The sequence below is a fragment of the Protopterus annectens genome, chromosome 5.part0 (genome assembly GCF_019279795.1).
Source record: "Protopterus annectens isolate FY-2018-M chromosome 5.part0, PAN1.0, whole genome shotgun sequence".
Classification (NCBI taxonomy): domain Eukaryota; kingdom Metazoa; phylum Chordata; order Ceratodontiformes; family Protopteridae; genus Protopterus; species Protopterus annectens.
Genome location: NC_056735.1, coordinates 269,190,498 through 269,217,440, shown reverse-complemented (window position 1 = coordinate 269,217,440; position 26,943 = coordinate 269,190,498). Strand labels below are relative to the sequence as shown.

Here is a 26,943-nt window from a genome sequence, read left to right as displayed (position 1 = left end):
AGTGTAGCATAACATACAAGCTCACTTACATCCTTGCTAGTCATCCTTTGTGCACATTTACTCCTTGCTAGTCAACCTTTGTGCATGTTCACTTGCTGATGGTCATCCTTTGTGCACACCCACTCCTTGCTAGTCATCTCTTGCACCTGCTTACACCTTGCTAGTTATACATTTTGCACACACAATCCTTGCTAGTCATCCTTTGTGCAGACTTACTGCTTTCTAGTCATCCTTTGTGCCTGGTCACACCTTGCTAGTTATCCGATGTGCACATTTACTCTTTGTTAATCATCCTTAGTGAATGATCACTCCTTGCTAGTCATTCTTACTGCACACTTACTCCTTGATAGCTATCCTTTGCACACACTTACTCCTTGCTAACCATCATTTGTGCATACTTACTCCTTGCTAACCATCATTTGTGCACACTTACTTCTTGCTAGCCACATTTTGCACACACATTTTCTCCTTGCTAGTCATCCTTTGAGGTGGTAGTTGCATCAAACTGACTAGTGTTGGCTGTCATCACGCACCTCCCTACAGTAACAATTTATTGTTCAGTTACATAAATAAACATTTCAGTATAAATCAGCATTTTTCTATTCCATGAACTTCTGTGCAGTCACAAATTTCTGAACTTTGCACATCTGACCTCAGTGTTCAAATTCCACACTCTGTTTTACCATAGTTACCATGGAATTTAAGAAGTGATACCAACTGAGTAGAAACTATTAGTTCTACTGTGCCACTGCTTCAAAGCCTTTTAATATTTATCCTTTATCAATAAAATATTTAAGTAATGAAGTTACAAGTATGGCATGCAAGACAATGAGGCTGACAGTTGTGTTTACTCCTTGTAGAAACTGTAGCCATTTGGTTATGTGGAGAAATGTTCATCTACTTTGCAAATGAATACAGAGATTTAGAACTTAAAACAATTAAAGTACATCAAGTGAAATAACTATAAAAGGTTTATCTTCATAGTATGATAAACCAAGGGCACAAATAACGCCCTGCGTTTTATACCCGAGAAGTCATCTAACCCCTATTCAGTAATGAGAAGAGTGGCAACTGATCCTGTGGCTCTTACAACCCTTACGCAAGGAGTGCGCAGGTGATGTTCAGCGAACCTTAAAGCAACAGTTGACTTTTGTGAACTGGCTGGATGGAGGTCTTCACAGCAAGGAATGCCACTCATAAGGAATACTGCAGTGGTAAAGGCAAGGAGATCTACCGTTATGGTAAGATTTTACACAACTGTACTTTATTCATAGTACACAATAACTCATTAATTTATTTTCCTATAAGCAGAAATGTTAGAAACTGAAACACATCCCTAGCTTCTTTGTTTTTCTGCATTTCACTCAAACATTAATAATTTCTCTGAAAGTCAATAGATCCTCTCCCACTTAACTGGCTTATACAAACAGTCTGATCCTGGTCAGTTCAGTAGAGACCTCAGCCCAAGACAGGGCTTAGAATTTACCACCACAGTTACAGATTCATCCTTGTTTCACTCCTCAAACACCCTCCCACACAGGAATGGCCCTACTTAAACTGGGTCTACATTAGAAGACCGAAGACGCATTCTTTTGAATGCGTCTTGGTTGAACTTAAAAGGCAGAAAATGGAAAATATCAAAGCAGCTGTTAAGCAAATTCTTTCCCTGGAATTCGCTTGGCCGCTTCGGTACTTTGCCGTTTTCGGCACTGTAGTGTGGTCTCGGAGTTGGTATATTTAAGTAGGGGGGTGGGGGGGGTGAAGCCCCCCACTTAATGTAATGTTTAAATTATTATTTTTTTTTTGTTGGAACAGCGATTTTTTTTTTCCAAGACACTTAGACATTGTAAGCTTTTGCTTACATAGGGTCGATCAATCACCATTTGCTTTTTCCCTGGAATTCGCTTGGCCGCTTCGGTACTTTGCCGTTTTCGGCACTGTAGTGTGGTCTCGGAGTTGGTATATTTAAGTAGGGGGTGGGGGGGTGAAGCCCCCCACTTAATGTAATGTTTAAATTATTATTTTTTTTTTGTTGGAACAGCGATTTTTTTTTTCCAAGACACTTAGACATTGTAAGCTTTTGCTTACATAGGGTCGATCAATCACCATTTGCTTTTTTAAGCGTTCAGTGATTTAATATAGACCACTTAAACTGCCCTGGACAACTAATCAATGAAGCTTTGTTAGTATCAGATGGCAACTTTTCTTTATATAAATTGATGTATTCCATCTTGAAACTTACTCAGAAGAAGGTTTACAGGAAATAGCATTACCAACATCCTGTGCAAAATTTCAGCTCACTCACTTGACTAATCAATACTTACAAAAGCACTCTTAACAGCCTTGTTAAAAGTAGCTCAAGTACAGCACGTGTCATATAACAGCACAAGTAACAACTACAACACCGTATATACAAATCACATGATCTCTAAATGCTGGGGTAGCTTATGGGGCTAGCTTCCAAAAACTCAGACCTGTAGTGTATGGGATTTGTTCAGTAAGTTATGTTATCCCAAAGGGATAATGCCAGGTGGGACCCATCATGTGCATAAAGATGACCTTGTTTATAAGATATGCACACTGGCATACACTCTACTGAAGACATAGACCTTGCAGTGGATAACACCAGCATCAGAAATACACACTGCACCAAATGTTCTACAGATACCAGTGGGAGTTAATGCACTTTAAGTACATTTAATTACATCATCTGTCCAAGGTGCTTTCCCCAGATGTTTTACATCACAATGCAAGTGGAGACCAGCAGGATGTAGGTTAGGGATAGTGTGACATGGCTGTCATGATGCAAGAAAGGACACGCAAAGAGACAACATGTATGTTACTTCAGAGCTTTGACACGAGAAGGAGGAGAGCATTAACCATATAAATATACATTTCATTAGGTAACAAGGGGAGGGGGGTATGGAGAGGTGGAAGTATGACTCACAGTGTGGCTGTAGACCTCCAGTCTAATTATACTTGCACTAAAAAAAAAAAAAAACATTATTTGTCAGTTATGTACAAAGCAGTCTCAGCAGTGGACAGAATACCTTTCTCAAAATACATACACAAAGAGTACAAAACAAAACACAGGAGACTTTATAGTACTGTAAACAACACAGTGGAAGAGGCAACTATGGAAAGAAGGGGTATATATCACAGTTCCCCTGCATTTTGTTAAACTTACATTTGGCCGACAAACATAAAGGGAGGAAGAGATTGTTGAACATTCACATAGTCAAACAAATCTCAAAAGTATGTTTTGTTGAGACAGGTAAGTGGGGTTTGGAAGGGGGTAATGTTTGCACATGTGTTTGGGTGGTTAAGGTTAGGACTGGGGTTAGGTAAGGGTATAGATGTTTTGTGTTTACATGTGAACGTGTATATATTTTAGGGTTAAGGTCATGTTAGGTAAGAGAATAGATGTTATGTGTTCGTAAGCGAGTGTGTGTGTGTATTTTAAGGTTAGTGTAACAGGATAGAGGTAATTTTGGTAGTGTCTGTATTGGTGTGTGTTTGTTTGTCTGAGTATGTTTTGTGTAATAGCAGTGCTACAGGAAGATTTTTTTAAGGTAAGGTATAAAGTTAGTGTTGGCATCAGTAGCACGGTTAGGGTGAGAGTTAGCAAATATTACAAGCAAGATGACCATTTTATTTTCAGCAATGAAGATATGAAATGCACTTTTCAAGGGTCTATATCAGAACATCGAAGTTTTAAAACTTCGAATGTTCTAATATCGACCCGTTTTAATCGAATGCTAAAAATAGCGAAGCTGCAGAACACCGATTCTGTGGCTTCGCTATTTTCAGTGCTGTGGTGGAGATTTATGGGTCGGGTTCAGGTAAGTGTGCGATTGTGTGGTTGTTAGGATTAGGGCGCGGGTTAGGTGAGTTAGGGTTAGGGTGCGGGTTATGTGAGTTAGGGTTAGGGCGCGGGTTAGGTGAATTACGTTTAGGGGTGGGTTACGTGAGTTAGAGTTAGGGCGCGGGTTAGGTGAGTGTGCGATAGTGACGGACCTTAGGGTTAGGGTTAAGGTAAGTGGATAGATAGTAGTGTATGTATAGTTTAGTGTAGGGTTAGTTGTAGGATTATAAGTGTATGTGTGTGTATTGATGTTTTTTAGGTGTGCTTGTGTTATGTGTATGTGTTTAGGAATAGCGAATTTTTTCCCAAGGAAAAAATTCGCTGTTCTGAATGTTCGATATGTGATTTAGATATTTTAGGTTCGATGAAATAGCGTTCGCTATTTTCATCTTTTGATAACGTGATATAAACGCCTTTCCAAGGTCAGGTGTATAGTTAGTGTTGGTGTCAGGAGGATGGTTAGGGAAAGGGTTAGCAGATATTACAAAAGCGGTGAAGGGGGACTCTTTCAGTATCTTTGCAAAAAAACTAAGCTTAAGTACATTTTGTAATTAAATATACATATTTATTATCCAAAACATTTTACTAAAAAAAGTCAGACAATTTCAGAACTAAAAACCTGTGTTAACAGGCACCACAAAATGGCTGGCATGGTCATTAGAATACATGAAGCTATTAAGTTGCATTATATTTACTTTCTGCAATGGATAAGTGCATGATTTATTTCCAATATGGTACTCCTGTTGTCAAACTGGTCCACTACACCTATTCAGTGTAAGACAAAGACCATCAAACAGATATCCTCAGAACTGCTATGACAGTCCATGCAGACTCTCCAACCTACATCTAAACCAAGATCTTCAATGTCTGTTCCTTCAAGAGATTAGGTTCATAGGTTCATACTAGGCTATCTGCCCTAGGGCATTTATAAGCCTAGCCAGAATGTGTTTGGCTTTCGCCACCCATTTTAAATTTATTTTGCTATGCCCTTTTTCGAGGTTAGTATACTGTGCCTCAGTCTAACAGTGACACAGAAGTGATACCCGGGGTAAACCTACGATCTCCCATCCACTCATCAAGATTCCTCTTGAATAGAGTCAATGAGGGACTCTGCCTAACCTGGACTGGGATTTTATTCCAGAGTGAAGGGAGCCTCTGGGTTATGAATCTGTCCCTCCAGCATGTCCTATTTATTTCAGTGCTGAGGTTCAAGTCTCTCGAGCACGTAGCTCGATGGGATTTGGATTTTCTGAGGTGCTGCATGTCCATTAATTCCGGGTTGGACATGGCTTTATATGTCAGGCACAGATCGCCTCTGAACAGGCGGTATGCCACTGAGTAGAGCTGGAGTTTCTTTAACCGGGCAGCATATGGCATCTGTTTGAGCCCTTTGATCCTCTTGGTGAGGTACTTTTGGGGTCTTTCCAGTTGCTGCAGGTGTCTGGTAAGGTACATCCCAAAAGAGGCATTGTACTCAATTATGGGCCTGATGAGGGATGAGTAAAGAGGCACGATGACCTCCCCTGATCTAGATGTGAATCCCTTCATGATTAGGTGGGCTATATAAAATGTTTTTCTAACCACTTTGGCCATGTGGTTGTCAAATGAGAGATTGCTATCAACTTGGGTCCCCAGGTCCCTAATTACTTCTTCTGTACTTAATGGATTACCACCTATGTGGTAATTTGTGGGCACTTTGTTTTGCCAAAGGGGATGACTATACACTTTTGGCATTTAGCTTGAGGCCATGGCTCTGGCACCAGTTGTCTGTTTCTATGAGGCCCTTTTGGAGGATGCTTGTGTCGGCTGGAGAGTCGATTATGGTGCCCAGTTTGCAGTCATCTGCGGACTTGGTCAGCCACAGTCCTTCCGTGTTGGCCTGTACCTCCGAGAAATATATACCGAACAAGAGAGGTCCCAGGACTGAGCCTTGTGGGACACCACTTGTAACTGGTTTGGAGTCTGACATGGCTCCAGCAATTCTAACCATGTGGGTTCTGTCCTTGAGCCAGTTTGCAATCCATCTAGTGACATAGGGGTTTATATTTAAGCTGGTGAGCTTATCTATAATGCCCGAGTGGGGTATTGTATCAAAGGCTTTTGCGAGGTCCAGGTAGGCTGTGTGGACCACCTTCCCCTCATCAATGGCCTTGGTGACTGTTTCAAAGTAATCAACCAGGTTTAAGAGGCAGGATCTGCCCTTAACAAAGCCGAACTGGGTAGGATCCAGTGTCTGTAGGTCCCCAATATCTTTATTTATGAGGTCCATGATGATCCTTTCCATAGCTTTGCAGACCAAGCTAGTCAGGCTTATGGGGCGATAGTTTCCAGGATCCGTTGAGGCACCACCTTTATGGAGAGGGACCACTGTTGCTGTACGCCACTCTTTGGGCACATATCCTGTAGTAAGGCTGAGATTGAACAGTAGTTTTATGTTTGGGTTTAGCTCTTCTTGGAGTTCATGTAGGATGCAGCCGGGACACCGTCTGGTCCCATTGATGCTGTGTTTTTGCTTTGGAGAGGGCGGCTCTTACCTGAGCATCTGAGATGTCAGGGGCAGCACTCTGCTGGGATAGATATTTGCCCTTTTGCTCGGCAGCGGGCGGGAGAAGTTTGCACTCAACCTGTCAGCTAGGATGTTGGCAATGTCTGTGGATTCAGTGTATTTTTGTCATTTTGGACTAATTCTGAGCATATCTGGGAATTACCACCCAGGTTCCTAACATAACTAAAGAAAGCCTTGTGATTATCCTTAGTGTCCTGTGCAATTTTTCTCTCGAAGCTGGCCTTAGACAATTTTATGAGTGCCCGTAGTTTTTTGCTAATACTGATCAGTGATGCCTTCCCTTTTTGGGATTTTGCTCTATCATTTAGTAGCTTCCTCCTTCTATTGTATAGTTTGTTTATGGCTGGGGTCCACCAGACAGGGCGTCTGCCTTTGGAGGATTGGGTCTTGGTTTTATTTGGGATTGCATGAACCATGCATTCCTGAAGGTGTTCATAGAATGCGTTTATAAAGGATTCTGTGGTCTGGGCCGTATTTTCCACAGGCCCGGGGGCTTTGAACGATTCCACCTCGGTTTTGAGGAGTGTGAAATTTGCTTTAGAGAAGTTTTTCACTGTGGGTTTCTGGGCAGGGGGTGGGGTCGGGATGTGAATATCCAGTGAGATTAGTTTATGGTCTGATCTTACCAGTGAGGGATACACTTCTGGTCTGGAGCATAGAGTCCCCATGTTGGTGATTCTCAGGTCCAGTATGTTTTCCCCTCTTGTGGGAGTGGTAACAAGTTGTTCCATAGCATTTGAGTTTATAAATTCTAGGAATCTTTGGGCTAGGGTGTTGGAGCTAGAGTAATGCTCCCAGTCTATGTTTGGGTAGTTGAAGTCGCCCAATATAATGGTGTTTGGAGAGACCTTCATATTTTCCAGTGTTCTCAGGAAGGCCGAGTGGGGTTCCTGGGTTTGGGAGGGTGGTCTGTAGCAGGCTATAAACTGGAAGGCAGTTTTACCCACTGTTATTGTCACATGGATACTCTCTGATGCTTCATGCTTTGCCACCAACCTGGAGGTGTGGGTATCTTTGATGAATATCGATACTCCCCCTCCTTTTGTGGTTCGATCCAAGTTTTGGGGCCGAAATGCATGGTATGAGGTATAACCTGGTAGTGCTGGGGTGCTCTCGGGAGCCCTGAACCAGGTTTCTGTTACTGCACAGATATTGATGTTCTCCATGCTAAGGAGAGTTTCGAGTGCATGCATCTTGAGGTTTAGACTTCTGGCGTTGAGTAGCATTACTCTTAGTTTCTTATCCCTTGTGATACCTATGGAGGTGGGTTTGTCTTTTGAGCCTTGCCTAAAAAAGGCACTATGGGGTAGCAAGAGCCTTTGCCAATATCCGAAAGCCCAGGGGTGACAGGTGCAAGCCGTCCCTAGCGAAGCATCGTGGCTTGTCGAGCATATCATCCCAAGCTGACAGGCACTGGATCCCCTTTGAATGACACCAGTACTTAAGCCAATTGTTGAAATTGATCATCTTGTCTTCATATTGTGGCATCATTCTTGGTGATGGTAAGATGCTACTCAAGGTCAGGGTCATACCGGCCTGGGCTACATGCTCAGAGAGCTCCTTTATGTCTCTTTTCATGTAGTCCAGGGAGGTGCGTCTCGGTCATTCACACCAGCATGGACAATGACTGAGTCATATTTGTACTTGCCTTGGAGTGACCTGAGTGCTTGTGTTATGTGGCGGATCCTAGCGCCCGACAGGCTGCTCACCGTGACCCTCTCCTTGTTCAGCCTGGTGAGCGGGACGTCAGTGTGCCTGATGATAGAGTCACCTATTACAAGTGTATCAGGTGTGTTGTTTAGTCTTAAGGGCTGTGACTGTTTGGCACACTGGCTTTGTGAAATATGTGTTGCACGTGTTTTGTTTTGGGGTAGCGGTTGCTTGGGTGTCTGCTTTGGAGGTCTCTGCTGCTTAGGCAGTTCTTTATTTAGAGCCTCCGAGTATGTTTTTGTGTGATTATGTGTTTTGTTTGCTGTCGTGGTAGGTCTATGTGAGACTGGAATTGTAGTGAGTGTGGTTTCCTTCTCCTCCTGACTGGTTATGCCAGTACTGAGTTGAGAGAGCTTAGCCTCCAGTTTGGCTATATGGTTGCATTTCTCACATGGGTTGGAATTTGTTGGGAGGAGGAGAGGGTTGTCTGTGTACATGAGGCAGTTGTAACATTGCCTCAAGATTCCCAGATTCACCAGCTGGACCGGAGAGGATGTTGCTTTGACAAGTCTTTACTCTTCCTTGGTATCGCTACATGACAGCTTTAAAATATCTGCCAAGAACACTGCGAGCATAATAAAATAAAGATATTTTGGTATAGTAATATTAACAGTAATAGAAAAAAGGGGAAAAAAAGCACACCTTGACTGTTCATATACAATGCAAAACTAAATTATTTTACTACTTGTGGTATTTCTACTTGATTAATACACAATGTCGTTAAGATAGCAGCCTTAATTTGATGTGGCATCCTGAGAGGTAAATAATTACCTTATTAGAGCAGTGAATGATATGCTAGACTTCTTCACCTGAATTTTAATTATGATAATATTGTGGTAAGCTATTAAGTATCCCTCAATCCAACAACAGTTTATATGCCTTACTCCACATCTCATCCAATATGTTGCATGGTGCTTAAGTTTGCACTGTGTCCCAATACATATTTCATTTGGCAATGTTTGGCTTGTTATACCCGAGAAAGTTCTATATCATATAATTGAAGGTTCAACTCCAAGAACCTCCGTTCGTCAAACCAAAAACAGCAAGTTTTCACTTAAACAAACATTCACAACAGTGAATTTTTTAAAAAGGGAACGGAGTTAGTTGCCCAACGTCAGGAAATTTGCCATCTTCCCACTGTAGTGCATTCTCGGAGTTGGTATGTATAGGTGTGGGATGTGGGGGACACAGACCCCCACTTGGGTGGGTTTGACATACTGCTGTGTATATGTGACAGTCGCAATGTTGGTCAACTAATTCAGTAACCTGTTTAAGACCCTCACTGATGTGAACATTCGCTTAAGTGAACGCTTACTGTTTTCTGTTTGACAAACGGAGGTTCACAGAGTTTAATCTTTGATAGCTCTCAACCTCTTAGCACAAAAAATCTGGACAAAGCCAAAAATAATGGGGGGACAAAGCCTCAAACATAGGAACAAATTTTAAATATTGCTCTTATAAAGTTAGAAAGTTGTTAGAATAAATCTTATGTTACCATGCATTTTCTGAAGGATATGAAGTCTGAAACTCAAATGATTGTCAATATTTAGTGAATTCATTCCTCAATGATTTGCCTCAAAAATCCAGAAATCACAAATTTTATGAGGAACAGACCAAAAATATGAAAATCTGCAGAGTTGAGAGGTATGCTTCGATGATATTATATAGACCCCTTGAGAAATGTATATCCAAAGTGTTTCACTTTTCTGTTTTGTTTTGTAACCAGATTGGGAATGACAAGAAAGTAATTTTCATTTTGCCATCATGGTACATTTCACCTATCATTTTGCCCCTTTTTATCTATGATTTCAATAGCATTTAGAATATGATTAATTATGATATTCTTGAACTGTTCTTTATCACACACTGTCTTCGTACCTTACAGGCTAATGGAATATACTTTCTCGACTTATGTTGCTTTGATTTTACATCTTACAGAGACAGCAATTGTATTTGGCCCTTCATAAACAGTCTTTATGCTGCTAATTTTCAAGATGAAAAGTAAGCATCTATAAGGCAGATGTTGCTTGACATGTTGGACCCTTTCAGAGTTACATTTTCTCCTTATCTGTCTTTGTAGGATAGCTTTCTCTAGCCGGCCAGATTCCAGTTAAGAATTATAATATAATGTATTATTTCTGTATTTGATATTATCCGAAAGTATTCTGTTGTTTTCATTGTGTGTGTGTGTGTGTGTATGTGTATGTGTGTGTTAAATTACATACTTTGATACTTACAACATGTCTCCATCTCCGCAGGAGACGGTTCACTGGCTGACCTCGACTTATGCAATACCTTAAACTATCTCTGATATCTTAACTCCTGCACAGTCTAGGTACTTACTACACAAGTCACAGCCGTAATTTTCCCAAGTTAATGGGTGTTGGCAACACAGGTTCTTTCGAACTTTGCCAAGAAAAGAGGAATGACCCCTTGGGGTTCCCCAGCAATATGTGAGCAAAGTAAAAAACAATGAGGCTATGAGCAAACAAGACACTTGCTGAAAGTTGCAATGTTCATAACCATGATGTAATTGGGTGAAGTAGTATTAGTGCCCTTACAAGCCCTCTTATCTCACCTACTGGAATTTATAAATCATTGTTCTGCCTCTCTAAGATAGCTAGTCTTACTGGAAAACCACTTTCCCAATGCTGCATCCCTCCAGAGCCCACCACACATCTTCGTTTGGTCAAGTGGAGTGTAACAGTAAGTGCCACGAAAAAACAGGATAAGTGTTACCCCTACAACTTGCTGGCAGACACAGATGGCAGTGAGGGTTAACGAACAATGCAAAAGAGCATGAGGATGAATAAACAACAAATGGAAACAAACGACACAGGTTCAGGACAGTCTTAGATGCAGAAATAAGTTAGCGACTCGGACGAATTGAAACATATGCAGAATTCATGGATATTATAAAGGGTCACACATGCTATGCAAGAAGCTGCTGGGTGTTGACAAAACTTAGCAAGCGGATGCAAATGTGCAACAAATCATGTCTAATGAAAAAAGTAAGTGCTTCTCCGGAAAAAAAGTTAATTCCGTTGCACTTTCCAGGTAACGGGTGAAAAGGGCCACGTCTACATTTCTAAAGCAAAATAAAATGTTTTGGAATAGCAAATCATTTGTTCTCCAAAGGAATACGCCATGCTCAGTACGGCAACCCGTTCAACAAAATGTAAATAAATGAATGAATAAACAAATACATACATAACCGTTCCAAGCGCGCGAGTTAGATTTAGGGTTACCACCTGTCCCACTTTGCGAGGGACAGTCCCTCTTTGGGCAGTTGTGTCCTGCAAAAATTGCAAATGTCCTCAGAATTTTGGAGAAAATTATTTCCTATAGTTTATGTAATAGTTGCATAAAAGAGTTATTCTGTATCTGAGCCGCCTAAATGTTATAAGAAACAGAATAAGCAACTAAAGCACTACAAGAATAAACTTTTAGCTAAGCAAAAATGTGAAGTTCTCTTCTTCGTACTAGCCGGGTGTATGTTTCGAAGTGCAAAAGCTGACGTTTGTACCACAAATGTCCCACTTCGGGCATTTGAAAAGGTGGCAACCCTGGTCAGATTAATACATTGTTGCTGGTGTTCTACGCGAAATCTTAATTAAAATGAACTCACAGTTTTCACAGTAAGGTACAGGTAGTGCAATTTACTTTATCGGATCAACACAGGTTTTACAAACGTGAGCCCTTGCTAGTCACGAAAACTTCTGATTAAGGGTTCCTGTTCGTCTGACAGCTAGAGCAGACTTGAGGTAAATTATGACGACCCAGTATACTAACCGATCCCTCCTAGGCTCCAGCGTCTTCAAGTCATTGGACCAGCATGCCATTTTTTATATAATTATTACCTGCATTGCACTTTTATGCAATCGCTAGTTTACTATTTCGGTACCCTTTAAACACTGATAGCGAACTGCAGTGGCTTACAAAGTAAAACCAGAACGTGTCTGTGAGTTGGTAGCTTTTGACTGATCATAGTCCAGGAAAAAAAAATACAAGGTATAAAAATCTATGACGGAACGTTTACAAGACATTTTGCAAGGGCCATGGCGTCTGACAGATCTGGAATTTTTTTTTTCTGCAGATAAAACGAAAAACAAGAGAGCCTATAAATGTCCGAGCCAGGTTACCACCAATCGGAATGCAAATTACAAAGCGCACGGCAGCAGAGTGGAGTTAAATGAAGTCAGTGTCGCAAAACTTTCAGCTACTTATAGTATTTCGTCTTTTCTGATAGCCACTATACCATAAACTTCGTCTTACACAGTTAGCAAATGCATTAGTAACACAATGCAAATTTCAGGTCACAGAAACTAATCTGAATAACTAACGTAAGAAACACAACTCCTACAACAATCCATCACGTGTTACTTCTCAGAGGACACCTCAGACCAAGCATTATGGCCACGTCATTGGCAAGATTTCCAGGGCAACCGCTCCATCACTTCGAGCGTCAGAGCAGGCAGTCTCTTGGCAACAGCTCGGTGTCGCGTTCTCATTCTGCTTTGCCACTAGCTGCGCGTTGGTCTGGCGTCAAAATGACGTCAATGGGGAACGGTATCAATGTTCTGTGAAGAGTGGAGAAGCAGGGTTCCCGTGCAGCTTGCTTCAGTGTGTCCTCGTGCTACAAAGCTGAGCGCGTCAACGCGCGCTGCACGGCTGACAGTATTACAAGTGATCAGGCGAGGGCAACTTTTACCAGAGCTGCTGTGCGGCTTACAGTAGTTGCTGTCTTTTGGATACTGACAGCTTGTGTTTGTATAAAACAATTGTCTCGCGAAAAACTAAATATTTTCTGTATTGGATTGACTATTTGTGTATATTCCATATAAATACGGGAAATTATATTATTGGCAAAGAGGATTTACAGCATTTCTGAGGGCAAGACAGCGTGAGTAGCAGTGGTGAGTAGTGGGAGATAAACAGTAATCGAAAAGTAGTTTGCCTGGTGTAACAGACAAAGTAACGGGAGCTGGTGACATGTGCAGTGTTGTTTTATATAACAAACTTAAATTAACAAGTTCCATTAGTTTCAGAAACTGTCAGAAGGCGAAATAGCTCTAGAGCTGCTTTATTTAGCTTCTCTGGTCTGTCTAAATTTCTATGCAAATTTACTTTTGGCAGTCACACTTGTGTGGAGTGGGCCAATCACTACAAGAGTGTTGCAACTATAAAAACTCTTTAGGGCCCATGGAACCCTGAAAAAGTTTTTCAAGACTTGGATTGTCTTGTTTTACCAAACTGAAATTCCAACGTATGCCCCGTATTTATGCAACCTTGTAATTTTGGTATCTGCTGTTGCAGATTACCCATTAGTAAACTATCCAAAAACGTCTAGACTGTTTTATAAGATTGAACTGTGTTTTTTATATGAAAAAGGTTGCTTGCAGTCTGCAGCTTAATTACGTTTTCGAAGTTAGAGGCAATTACTGAGTGTTGTGCTTGTGCGTGATTGTATACATTGACAGAAAATAAACTGGTAATGTATTTGCCTAGGTATATACGTTAGTTTTTTTACTGGGTAAGTGACGGTGGGGCTGAAAAGCGAACCGTTTACTGACACAACCAGTACTACATCATTCCCGAGCCCTAAGCCATTGCTATACCTCTATAAATAAAATAAATAAACAACACATATTTGATATTTTGAATTGATATTAACTGTAACCATTTTAGTTGTTTGTTTCATTTTGTTGCAATTGCAACACCATGGACAAAGATAGCGTATTGCTGGCCGGTCCTGAGTATTAGCAGGATTAGTTAATGTCACAACTCGTGGCTGTTTTGCCATTTAAATCTCTTTTATGTAGTAATTCACAGTTTTATACTCACACTTTTATGTTGCTGATCCACATTCATGCATTGTCTAATGTCATATGTTGTATGACTTTGCATGCTCGGTGTGCTGTGTTTGTATTTACGTAAGCGTGGGCTCTGTATTGTCACTTCTGTTATAAATAACTGATTTAAAGTACAAATTACATCATGCATCATTTTATAGCATTTCTTCCACATAAAGGATTCACGTATTTCATACATCTCCCTCTTTTATGTTGTTCAGTTTAGCTGAATGAAAATTACGTAAAATGGAAATGGGGTAAACACATCTGCAACTAATTTTAACTACCTTAAATGTAACCCAACAAGTTTGCAAGCATGTTTACACTATGAGCTAATTCTTAATGTTATTTTTTCTGCTTGTATAACCTGTAAGCTTTATGTTTTGCATATATATTTTGCCATCTGTGTACGATGTATTTAGTGAAACTTAGTATAAAGTGGTCCATGTGTGCATTTGCAGACACTGCACTAAGTGTATGACCTGACGGATGTTTATTCATTTTTTTTCATTTTAGGTGCTACAAAGCAGTCTGTGTATATATTGTAAGGATACAGCTTAAGAACAGTAATACTAAAGCCATGGTGATCATGTCAGATTGCACTACATACCCTGCTCCAAGTCAGACTCAAAAAAGACCCCTGCGGGTTGGATTTTATGACATCGAAAAGACCTTGGGAAAGGGCAACTTTGCAGTGGTTAAACTGGCCAGGCACAGAGTTACCAAAACCCAGGTGGGTGCATCGTAGAGCTCTGACTTAAAAAGGAAATGGGATTCTGATTATGTTAGTTGCATTGTTATTAAATTATTTGTGACAGTCTGAAGTATAGTTTCAGATTTTTTTCTAAAGTGTACTCTTGTTGCAGGGGGCATATGTTAAGTGCATATGGTGTGCATGTTCACACACACACACACACACACACACACACACACACATAAATGTGTGTGTGTGTGTGTGTGTATATATATATATATATATATATATATATATGTATGTGTTTGTATTGCATACATATAAATTGATTTTAAATGAATGCTTTAGTTATTATATATACTATAATAACTCTGTTCTTGTGGATGGTTATTTGATATTTTAAATGGGTATACTATACATTAATTTTCATTATCCGAAATGTAGCCTTTAAGTTAAGGTCTGTTTTGCTATGGCTGTAGAGGAATTTATATAGTTCTGTGTATGAATTGTCACATGGTTGCTAGATTCTGTAATGCAATGGACACACAATGTAATGCTTGTCTTGATTTGCATTCATACAGGTTGCAATAAAAATTATAGACAAGACTAGGCTAGATGCAGCCAACCTAGAAAAAATCAAGCGAGAAGTTCAGATTATGAAACTTGTGAATCACCCGCATATTGTCAAGTTGTATCAGGTGAGAACACTAGGCCTAGATTGCAGTTCATAAAACTGCATTCATATTTGTTTTTGCTACTTTGTGCCTCATTGGTTTTCATGGAACTTCTTTAAATAAATCAGATGCATTCTTTGTGCTGTCAACTGTTAAGTGTTAAATGTCATTTACATTACAAGCCTACTTCCTTCTGAATATTCCACTTGCTGTGGTGTAGCTTGTAAAAGTTGATTTTGCTCAGTTGTGGAACCTGAAAACTGAACCTTGGAAGAAATTGTAGAATCTAGAATTATGTCAGATTTAAAATATTTGAAAACATATCTCTGTGATATAGGGTTAAAACGTACACGCAGAATCAAATGTGCATTTAGCTGAAGTTATCCTTTTTGGAAAGAGTAGTGTGGTGTGTTAACAACAATAACAGCTTCCCACCAGCTTCCCACTGGAGATGTGAAGCTTGGCATTAGTGGGATTCAGTATACATACCCGACTGATATCGTACTGGAAAGTAGAGTGGCAGGTGAGATAGAAATAAGCTAATTTAAGATAAATATGCAAACAAGGAGGCCAGTTAGCATTACATGTCATTGCATTTGCTTGAAAGCTGCACAAGGGATGAAGGAAGGGAACCGAGAAACAGGTGGAAGCAGTTCTTCTAATACAGATTTGTTAAATGTTTTTCTAAAGAAAGGTCGAACGAAGGGGAAAAGAATGAGACGCATTACAGTCCTGGAGGTACCTGGTTGGAGGTAGAGCCACATTTGTGGATAAGCATATAGAAAGAGCAGAATTATGGGTTGCAGTTATAACTTGAGCTTAGATTCTGTGCACAACAGTCTACATGCTATGAAATCTCATTATGGTCAGCCTTTATTTAAACTGATTTTATGAAATACATTAACTTGTACATTTGGACAAAACAGGAAATACACCTTTAGAACAGTACTGCTTTACCCTTCTGTTCTTGAAACAGTCACTTTGCAGATCACATTTTAAAACTGAGGTGTGCTTTTCCTCTGCACTTTGCTGCTGTTGTTTTGGTCCACAAAATTATTCTGACAAGCCAGTTTTCTACCTTTTGTTTTTCCCCCATTTACTTTGATAAAACATAGAAACACTTTTTTTCAGTAGAAAAATATAGTTATCTGTGAACTGAAAATGTTTTTATTTGCCCTTGAAACAAAAACATCAAAAAATGGTTTTGCACTAATTAAATGCAGCATTTGTCAGAAATATTGATGTGCTTCATAGTCCATATGTTTTATGAAATAATTGGTGAGATAGTTCTGTATAAATCCTAAATAGTTGAATTAATTATAATATGGAATAAGTTAGTAGAATTATTTTAAACTGTTTCATAAGTGATTAAAGGGGAGCTGTCAGCACAGTACCTCACATTGGTTTTATAGGCTTAGAAAGTTCAGCAGCCCGTCACATTTTCTTGGCATTCTTAACTGCAAGTATAAAGGGGAAAATGCTACTTTGAATTTACACATATTGTCTGCTTTGAGAGTAGCTGTGTGATTGTAGCAGTGTTACGTGTCTAGAATTTGTGCACTCTAAAATATTAAGATGCTACTGAGAATACAGAAGCAATGCTTTCCTTTTGACTTATTCATTAAAACTTTTATTAGGCTGGGAGGAGGGGACAGATCTGCACTTTCACCTTGTATTACATCCCTTCCTGTCAGAACAAGTTAATCCTTAGAAACAATGACGTGCATTCCATTGTGTAGACGAAACTGATTTTTGTGACAGACATTGTGCAAGCTTTTAAGAATGTGAGATAATGACAAAAGCAACTACCAAATAAATCGGAAAAGTCATACTTCTGCCAGTGTGTTTATTATTGAAGATAAAAGTGTGTGTGTGTGTGCTTATTTGATAGTTCCATAGGTTTATACCAAATCGGCACATTGTCAGCTGTATTGTAGGCTTAGCTGACTGCCATAGAAGAAGAAACATTGATGGTGCGCTTGTAGTTCACAAGATTGTAGTAAGACACAAAGTTAATTTTGGGGATATAAATACACTATTTGCACCTTACATGACAGAAAAAAGGAAAATAGAGAGAGAAACTAGAGAAAAGGAAGGAAAAGAGAAGCAGAGAAAAAATAGGGAGGACGGCAATGATGTATTTATTTTCTTCATTTGGCTCATTTCCAACTTTGTGTAAAACAACACTTCATGCACTTGTTTCTGTTCTTAGGCTTAAGCAGGCCATGCTCTCCACCCCTTTGAGCATGCTGGCAGCTGTCATAGCTTCTGACGTACTTTGGGCAACATACTTGTACTAGTTTCAAGTTAGTGATCCTTGCCTGGCGAGGTTGTCATCTTAGAGCCTCATTTGTCATGTCAGCAAGCAAGTTGGAACAGAGCAGTTGAGATCCTTATTATGTTGTTTGTTTACTTTTGGCCTGTAGATGTCAGCCTTAATAATTTTCCTGTATGCAGTCATTTCAAGTCAAATGTTGTTTTCAGTGAGGCATTGGTATGTGCATCGTCTTTATTTTGATCCCCTGGCTTGCTGAACATTTTTGCATCCAGATGGTTCATTTGGATATAGATCTTTTTCAAGCAGATATGATATTAGATATCTGACAGATCAATGCTACTTAAACCAGAGTTTATGATTTGCTGACAGGAGATGCAAGGAATACTTACAGTTTTATTATTTATTTCATCTTGCTGCAGTTATGTATAAATTACTGTATTCTGTTGCTGTTAAACTTGCACTAAAAACTAAAGCTTCCATGCTTTCTGTTTTCTAGGTTATGGAAACAAAAGACATGCTGTACATTGTAACTGAGTATGTCAAGAATGGAGAAATGTTTGGTGAGTTTTTTTTTTACAAATATATGTCTAAACGAGTTATGTGGTTTTCAACAAACCTAAAAACACGCAGTAACCATAATATTGTGTAGCTTGATAAACGCCTTGCAATGGGCAGCGTTAGTTGTCACACACTAGTTTCATTTTTGCGTTGCTCAGCTGCAGCTAGACTTTGTTTAAACAAAATTAGGAAATCTGCAGAGGTCATTTAAGCAAACTGCAGGGGGTAGCAAGGTTTGCACTTCTGAGACTTTTATTATATTTAACTAGTAGTCTATGAGTGGTACATGCTTCCTAAAATGCAGGTATCACAACTGAAAGCTTAAAGTTATGCCTTGAATGCGTATTTAATTAATACAAACTGTTCTGAGATTCAACCCAAGTAACTTTTAAAACGGAAATAAAAATGTAACCTTTCCATTAACTGCAGCCACGAATTATACCTGTTTTGTATTCGGTAGTACAATTATAATACCTTAGTTAGCGTGATTGTATCAAAGAGCTTGGTTGTCTAGTTTACTTCCCAGTTTGAGTACCTCTGTGGGGAGTCTGCATGTCCTGCCTATATCCTTTATAGAGTTTCACCAGGTGCTTTGCATTTCACATCACAAACACATACTGTAGGTGAACTGGCAATCCTCTCATTTGCTTGTGTGTGTGTGTGTGTGTGTGTGTGTGTGTGTGTGTGTGTGTGTGTGTGTGTGTGTGTGTGTGTGTCTGTGTGTTTTCCCTCAATTCAATATTTGTATAGCAGTTATTGGAAAATTAATTAATGAACTTAATCGTTTTACATGCAGTTCTTTGTCTTTGCTTTTAGTATTTTTCCTTCATTCTGTCATTTTTTGCTTGGATTTTTTAGTTTCCTAGATTACTTGTGTTATGGATACACGTCCCCCCATATTCACACTAGTTTTTTATCAGAATTCTTTCGTCATCCCTCCCTCACACTGTAAACTGCTGATCTTCCCTTTCCAGTCCGTTAACTCTTCCTCATGCTCTGCTGTATTCCTTGTCTGGCAGAACTACCTTGTACAGGGTAAGCTTTAGGTGACCTGTCCATGGTGGCATGTTGGAGGACAGAGGGAGAGACCTGTTTTAGAAACCCGCAGAAAAAAAATAGGTTTGTGGTCAAGTTATACCCGTTTTGTTGTATAACCTTAATGCAGTTATATACAATGAAAGAACGTATCCTGATGTTGATGCCACGGTGTCTACTTTCCATCATTCATGCAGTCTGTTTCTTCTCTAAACAGGTGATAAAATCCTGTTGTCTGTCAGGGACTTAAGTGATGTCACACTCTCGCTCCATGTTTTCCCTTTAAGAGAAAGGACTCACAAATTGTTGGAGTTCCTACAACCTGATTATTCCTGTCTACATCTAAGTCTAAACTGGTGTGGAAGACCTCAGCTTTGTAGTATGAATTTTAGGTTTTGTGCAATATCACTTAGTCCCCTCATTTGAATACAGTCTTTAGAAAATGAGTCCATGCTTGTCTGAGTCAACTAGTGTAAAGTTGTTCATTTATGTGCATTATTGAAGTGGGTCTGTGTTTGTTTGGGGATATGTTTTGGCCTTCTCTCCTGTTTTGGCTAGATTTTATGTGTCTGATTCTAGTACAAGGAAGCAAACTTTGGTTAATGAAATGTTTGTTTCTGCATTTTACAGATTACTTGACTTCACATGGTCGCTTGAGTGAAGATGAAGCTCGCAAAAAGTTCTGGCAGATCCTGTCAGCAGTGGAGTATTGCCATAACCATCACATTGTTCACAGGGACCTTAAAACAGAGAACCTTCTCTTAGATGCCAACATGAACATCAAGCTAGCAGGTGAGGATACAGCATGAGTTTACAGGATCTAGGATGAAGAAATTAATCTTTAATGGGAGGTGCTGTACCAACCAGTGTAACGTTACTTGAGGTCATGGGAGTAGATGAGCTAGGTCACCACTTCAGATTCAGTGGCCATTCACTAGCAAATGTGCCGTAGTGCCACCTGATGAGAAATGTTAGTCTGCCTTAAAATGATGGTGTGCAAAGCAGAACCGAAATATATTAATTCTGGGCTATAATCTGTTTCTGAGCTGCAACTTTCATAGAAGTTTTATGTTCTCTTTTGTGGTTTATTTTGACGTGTTTTGTCAATTTACGTGTAAAATTAAATCACATTGTTTGGATTACTGTATTATTATTGAGTACTGTTTTAGAGTAGGATACACATTCTCAGTGTGTATCTGTTTACTTGCTGTATGGAAAAGAAACAGATGCCCATTTACTTAACAATATTTTATAGTTAACATTGAATCTGTAAGTTTTCTCTACATTGTACTAGCTTTATCTAAACTGTGTCTTAATGTCTTTTTTTTTGTTTACTAAAACATATATTGATGTATTTTCCATGCAGATTTTGGATTTGGCAACTTTTATAAGCCTGGTGAGCCTCTGTCAACATGGTGTGGAAGTCCTCCGTATGCAGCTCCTGAGATCTTTGAAGGAAAGGAATATGAAGGACCACAGCTTGACATCTGGGTATGTTGTTATTGTTTTTGGAACATTCCAGGGCAGAAAATACAGTGTTTGATGGCGGAGTGAGGGGTGGGGGGGCTGAGGCCTAAAATCTCAAGAGCTGTCTGTATTTGTAGAGGCATAGAGGCATATTGTTTATTATATGGTGGGGACTGGTTACATCATTCATATTCCTGCATTTTTATGTACCATATTAGTTGACATAATGGCCAACTTGCTGGCTACGAGAACAGGAATAGCTGTGCCTCCTATGCTTTTTTTCCTTATGGGAACTCTGGGTGGGGAAACAGCAGGCATAGCTGTGCCTTCTTCTGTTTATTTACTTATAACAGTTCTGGGAGGGAAGAAAGCAAGACATACCACCAAAAATGGCAGCTTGTGTACTGTTGTTGCTAACCTTCATTTTTTGCTTTTCAACAGAGCCTTGGTGTGGTCCTTTATATTCTTGTTTGTGGATCTCTTCCCTTTGATGGCCCTACATTACCTGCTTTAAGGCAAAGAGTATTGGAAGGACGATTCCGCATTCCGTATTTCATGTCCCAAGGTATGTCTTCTGCTTTTAGTTAATGTATTTCAAGTATTTCTTCATTTCTTCTTGCTTATTCTACATTAGTACTGGTCGCTTGATACATTTTTAAAACTTGACAGTTGTGACAGAGTATCTAGTACTACTGTTATGTGGATGACATGCATCATTAGTACAGTTTGTTCATTAGATAAAATGCAAGTTGTACGCCAAGTTTTGGTACTACACTTGCATGTTTTAATGGTTTAAATAAATTTCTGTTCTAGTGTCTGATGACCATTTGATTGGGCTGTAACTGCCTAATCACATCTGTTCAAGTAAACTACTGTAGAAACACTGTTTATGTGACAACACTGTGTGTAGTATTGGGAGTTTTCCTTTCCTAACTGTTGGACAGCCATGAAGTTGATTTGTAGGGGTTTGTAGGTGGCCAAGTCCCCCACATAGGGGATCCGGGGGGGGGGGGGGGCTAGACTTTTACCTCTGCAGAGTTGCTTTTTACAATGAGTGCAGGTGTTTGAGAAAACAGCAAGTAATCAGTTGAAATCAAGGCACTGTTTTATGAATGACAGTATTTCAGTCCTTTGTAAGGGAAGTCATTCTTATGCTGAGCTAAAAGGACATATCCTCTTTCTCAGGATAGCTCTATTTCCTATGCATCCATATTTAAGTTATAGTTTAGAAATGTTTGTGAAATAAACAACTATTTAGCCAGATGTGCAATATATATGTAAAGTACTGGTTTATTTTGTATCTATACTTAAGACATCATTATGAGAACACTACAGTTAATTTAAAGCTTACTGTGATGAAAATGTTCTTGTTTTCTATTCCCATCTTAACATTCATTGTAATTTTGGGGGGTTTATTTTTAAGGAAGATTTTTTTTTGTTATTTTTCTATTCTAGACTGTGAAAATCTAATTCGCCGCATGCTGGTTGTTGATCCATTGAAACGAATAACAATTGCTCAGATAAAACAACATCGGTGGATCCAAGCTGATGCTTCCCTTCCAATGCAGACCTTGTCCTACTCTCTAGATGATTATAATTCCAACCTTGGGGACTACAGCGAGCAGGTGCTTGGAATTATGCAGAGCCTTGGCATTGACAGGCAACGCACTGTTGAGGTGAGCAGTTTGTCGGTATTGGATCATTGCATGGCTTAGATACATGCAAATAGTAAATGTGACACAGTGAAAGTGAAGTCTTGCAGCTACATTAGAAAAGGCATTCTGAGTAGTAAAAAAAAGCTAAAATTCTTCTCCTTATACTGTTTCTGAGACTCCATCTACAGTCCATTTTTTCTGAAAACAACATTTCCAGAAAGGCACAGTACAGACTAGGAGCAAGCTGTCCAGAAAAGTCTAGCAATTAGCACAGGGGTCAAAGTTCTTGAGTTGTTAATGAGCAGCATCCTACCTCCCTTTGCTATATTGTGTGACTGAGCAAGTCAGTTGTCCAGAGGGTGCTCCCTCGCTGCCCTTGAAAAGAGACACTTGAGTCCACTGGGCCTACCCAATCAACAAATTAATAAAAAAGGAGGTGAATTAAAAAAGAGCACGGCCTTTACTGTAAGGCACTACAAATACATAATATGTGCCTACTTGAAGGAAACGTGAGTGGGGAGAAGCCTCTTGGAAACATTAGAGTCCACAAAAGAACATTCTGTTTCTGTATTGTAACTGTATGAGGAAGGGTGACTGTAGTTTGAAGGTAGAAATGTAGGGGGCACTCCATTCTGTATATTATGAGGGCTTTGGATGTCTTTAACAGCCATCTTAAAAAAAAATTGCAGAAATGGACAGACTCCAAGCACATATGGGAAAGATATAAGGTAAAAAGTTTTGTATCTGTGATGGAGGGAAATAGAAGGAACTATGCCAGTGGTAAAATATGATTGTAGGTTTTGTTGGTTCATTGTATGGTGTGCAAAAATGAGTATTCGCATGTTTAATGATAATTTGATTTGACTATTCTGATCAACAGCTGGGAAGACGGGTGGACCATCTTTGCTCAAGAATGAGGGACAAAGCTAAAAATAATGGGGGACAAAGGTCCAAAATAGTGACAGTTTTATATTACTCTAATCCACATGAAAAGTTAAGAGAACAACAGATATGGCATTGACATGCACTTTCTGAGTGATACAAAGTGTGAAACTGTAATGACTGGTGTTATTGACTTACTGTAATGCTCAGTGATTTACCAGAAAAAAAGAAAAAAACGGCAAAACTGGGATGTGGAATTAGGGATGTTTTTGCAAAACTGGGGACAATTGAGAGCTATGCCAATTGTCACAAGCTATCAGATTGTTAGTTGTAGGAAGTGTGTTTTCTGGTAGATGTGCTGTGGTGTCATCAAGGGCAGTAGCAGAGCCATGGGAATTTATCTCTTTATTCTCTTATAGAGTGGAATATTGTTGTCATTTGGACTGTCAAAATGTATAAAAGATAGAGAAGAAAGGTTTCTAGTTTTGATTGTATGACATTACTTTAGAACAATTATTGCACTTACTCTTCCAGAGCATGTCTCAGTTTTGGAGGGGGAGGTATTTTAAGAAGGTTGTCAATAAAAGTTAGCTGTACAGCTGCATTTTTGTTCATGTTTGTACAGAGACAGAATAAGAGAAGCTCCACGGACAATGTAACATGGAGATTTTAATAATTTTCCATCAAAAATTTCAAAGCACATCCCTTAGGAGAGGCAGTGTCGGGTGCAGAGCCATCCTGACTTGTTGGGTGTAAACTGAAGTAAGAGCATGTTTTGGTCATCTTGTGTCAGCTTCTCTTCTCCTGTCTCAGTTGTCCTTTCCCCATGACATAATCTTTACCCTGTATGACCTCAGAGTCTGTCTTGATGGTAGTTACATGAGTGCTATTTTTTCTTTTACAGTCTCTGCAGAATAGCAGCTATAACCATTTTGCAGCCATTTACTACCTTCTGCTGGAGCGTATCAAGGAGCATAAAAACAGTCTGCTGCTTAATCGTCAAACTGCATGTCGTCAGCAAAGACCAAGAAGTACAGAAATCACCACTGCAGAAGTACGTATCTTCTGTGTTGTCATATTGTATTTTATTGCCTGGCCTGTCAGCAAAGTTACCTTGTTGGCATGTTATTTTGACTATTTTATTAAAAAACTGTATTATTGCGAAAATGTCAGTTTTTCATTTTTATGGCAGAATGTCATTCTACAAAAACTGCTGTTTTTGGTATTATACAGTAAGGAAACATAATTAGTAGCTAAAATAAAACAAAAGTACTTTATAGATCTCTGGAGCTATAATATACATTTGATTTGTCTGGTATTTGAATTTGGTTTCCAGTAGTTATATCTGTCAAAAGCACAAGTTCTCAGCTATTTGTCACAATGAACCTTCCTCAAACCGCAGACAATTCTCTGAACTTTCTCATGTGAAAAACTGCATTTGGCCTTCACATATGAAAACAAGGTAAAAAGGTCCATGCTGCTCTGCAGAACAGCCCCCATAAAAAGAAATGCAGGAGACTGCTCTGCAGAACAGCCCCCACAAAAAGAAACACAGGGACAGACTTGAAATAATCAAGGCTTCATTGTTTGTATTTATGTTGACCTGCAGTTAAATGCTTACATTGCTTTACTGTAATTATGTATTCAGTCTGATTCCATGTAAAATTAGTACTGAATTATTTAGATTTTAAGTCCCAATTTTGATAATATGAAATACAGTTGGGCCTCCCATTGAAGGCTGGTCTTACCATTTGAGTCTACACTAAACAGAACTATTTAAGTAAACAGAATGTATAAGTTTAACACTTGGTGTGGGTCATGCATAGTTTTTTATTGTCTTTCATAATCTGTTGTTTATTGTTGCTGTATAAGCTGGTTTAATGAAGGGTATAACATATATATTATCCTTTCTCTTTTAGGTGCCTCAGGAAACTCTTACTACAGATTGCTTGAGATCACCTCTTATGGTTCAGCAGCCACAAAATGTGGCACCTTCTTCCTTTCCCACTGAAATGGACTGCGATTCCAGTAGCATGTTCCAGGTTTGTGAACCTTGCACAGTCATGTTATTTTTCCCATGCTTATTGCCTTTTTTGGAAACATTTTAAATAAGAAACAGTACCTGCAGTAGTGAGTACCATGTGGCAAGGAAATCAAAACTGTTTTATTAGCCAAACCCTTTGTCACAAACTTAAGTAGGCTAGGCCAAGGCTGTGTACTTTTTTAGCAGAGCACATAGAAACACTCCTTGACCGACCACTGTAAGACCTTTCGGTTAAGCAACTTTTTCAAGTGCATTTTATGCAGTCACAAAATATGAAGTAATAATAAATAAAGATTTTTATTATATTGTGCTGAAATTCATTCACTGGGGAGAAATGTGACATCTCATCCAATGTAGCCAATATCTCTTCTGACATTTATTTATTTATTTATTTTGTTAGTTGGTTACAGTTCCTGCTAACACTTTATTTGGTGGGGTTGCTTTAGTTATCTGCTTTGACTGAAATCTGAGAATTGTGTCACTTATAAATAATTTTACAAAAGATAGTGTAAGCTGTTTTTAAATGCGTGCATATTTATACAGTGTCCACTGCAAGTCTGAAACCATTTTGGTTCACAGTTTCAGAAGACGTACATATTCTGACATGCTACATCTGCTCATATTGATCATTATGTAGAACTATTTCTATTAGTATTTATATGTCTGTGTTCTTTGGTTTTGCAGCCTGTATTGTTTCCTGTGGATCCATCATTCAACGGTATCCTTCAAAATCGCCCAATTTCTCCAAATAGTTTGCTGGAAACCACCATTACTGAGGATGTAAGACAGGAGAGGAACATGGAAGAAGATGCTATGCAGTTCCGCAATTCTCCTTGCGTGCCAAACACCACCAGCAGAAGACACACGTTAGCAGAGGTCTCAACATGTTGCCACCAGTGTACCCCACCTTGTGAGTATCACTTGTTTTCTACCATTTGATTCACCTTGTCTAACAAATGTTTAAGTTAAGAACACTCTGAGAGTTATGTTCATTGGTGATCAGTGTAAAACTCGTAAGGAGTTCTTTAAAGTGCTCCACATGTTAGGAAAAGTAAGACGTTTGAAAACAAAGATGGTAGGAGGTATGTGTGGGGGACATCTGAGAGAAGGCTACCTTTTCTCAGAACTTGTTAAAGTACAGTGTTGTTTTGGTTAGGCTTTTTTTTAAGAGTAAGGATATTGCAGAATTTGGGAGAGCTTGCAGGTGACAGACTTCTTACAGTATAAGTATGCAAGAAAGGCTTTACAAGAGATAATACAGAGCAAGTATATAAATTCAGCAATATTTATGTAATGTGTGTATTAAGTGAGGACTCCCTGTAGACAAACAGGCATACATTTTTATAAATTGTTCTCATTTTTCCTAAGCAAGTCCCAAGTCCCACCTGTCTTATTTACTTGTTCATAGGTTCATAGGTTCATACTAGGCTATCTGCCCTAGGGCATTTATAAGCCTAGCCAGAGCGTGTATGGCTTTTGCCACCCATTTTAAATTAATTTTGCTATGCCCTTTTTCGAGGATAGTATACTGTGCCTCTGTCTAACAGTGACACAGAAGTGATACCCGGGGTAAACCTACAATCTCCCATCCACTCATCAAGATTCCTCTTGAAGAGAGTCAATGAGGGACTTTGCCTAACCTGGACTGGGATTTTATTCCAGA

The 26,943-nt window shown here is 39.3% G+C and overlaps 1 protein-coding gene and 1 long non-coding RNA gene across 5 annotated transcripts in view; one reads left to right on the top strand and one right to left on the bottom strand.

The window, feature by feature from the left end:
• Nucleotides 1-12,701, bottom strand: part of LOC122802574 — a 293,850-nt gene extending 281,149 nt beyond the window's left edge. The window contains exon 1 of one of the 3 annotated variants that reach the window (XR_006364958.1): nt 11,352-12,701. This is a non-coding gene — a long non-coding RNA (uncharacterized LOC122802574). The remainder of the gene's footprint in view (nt 1-11,351) is intronic. The other 2 variants (XR_006364959.1, XR_006364957.1) reach the window with 2 other exon arrangements.
• A 42-nt stretch (nt 12,702-12,743) lies between these two features.
• Nucleotides 12,744-26,943, top strand: part of SIK1 (salt inducible kinase 1) — a 21,162-nt gene continuing 6,962 nt past the window's right edge. Inside the window, exons 1-11 of one of the 2 annotated variants that reach the window (XM_044072243.1) lie at nt 12,744-13,057; nt 14,510-14,726; nt 15,269-15,385; nt 18,136-18,199; nt 19,863-20,024; nt 20,599-20,723; nt 21,141-21,264; nt 22,155-22,375; nt 24,141-24,290; nt 25,156-25,278; nt 25,965-26,190. In XM_044072243.1, the coding sequence (XP_043928178.1) occupies nt 14,574-14,726; nt 15,269-15,385; nt 18,136-18,199; nt 19,863-20,024; nt 20,599-20,723; nt 21,141-21,264; nt 22,155-22,375; nt 24,141-24,290; nt 25,156-25,278; nt 25,965-26,190 (1,465 nt within the window). In that variant the 5' untranslated portion in view covers nt 12,744-13,057; nt 14,510-14,573. Of the gene's footprint in view, nt 13,058-14,509; nt 14,727-15,268; nt 15,386-17,744; nt 17,856-18,135; nt 18,200-19,862; nt 20,025-20,598; nt 20,724-21,140; nt 21,265-22,154; nt 22,376-24,140; nt 24,291-25,155; nt 25,279-25,964; nt 26,191-26,943 lie in introns of those variants that run through there. The other variant, XM_044072244.1, reaches the window with a different exon arrangement.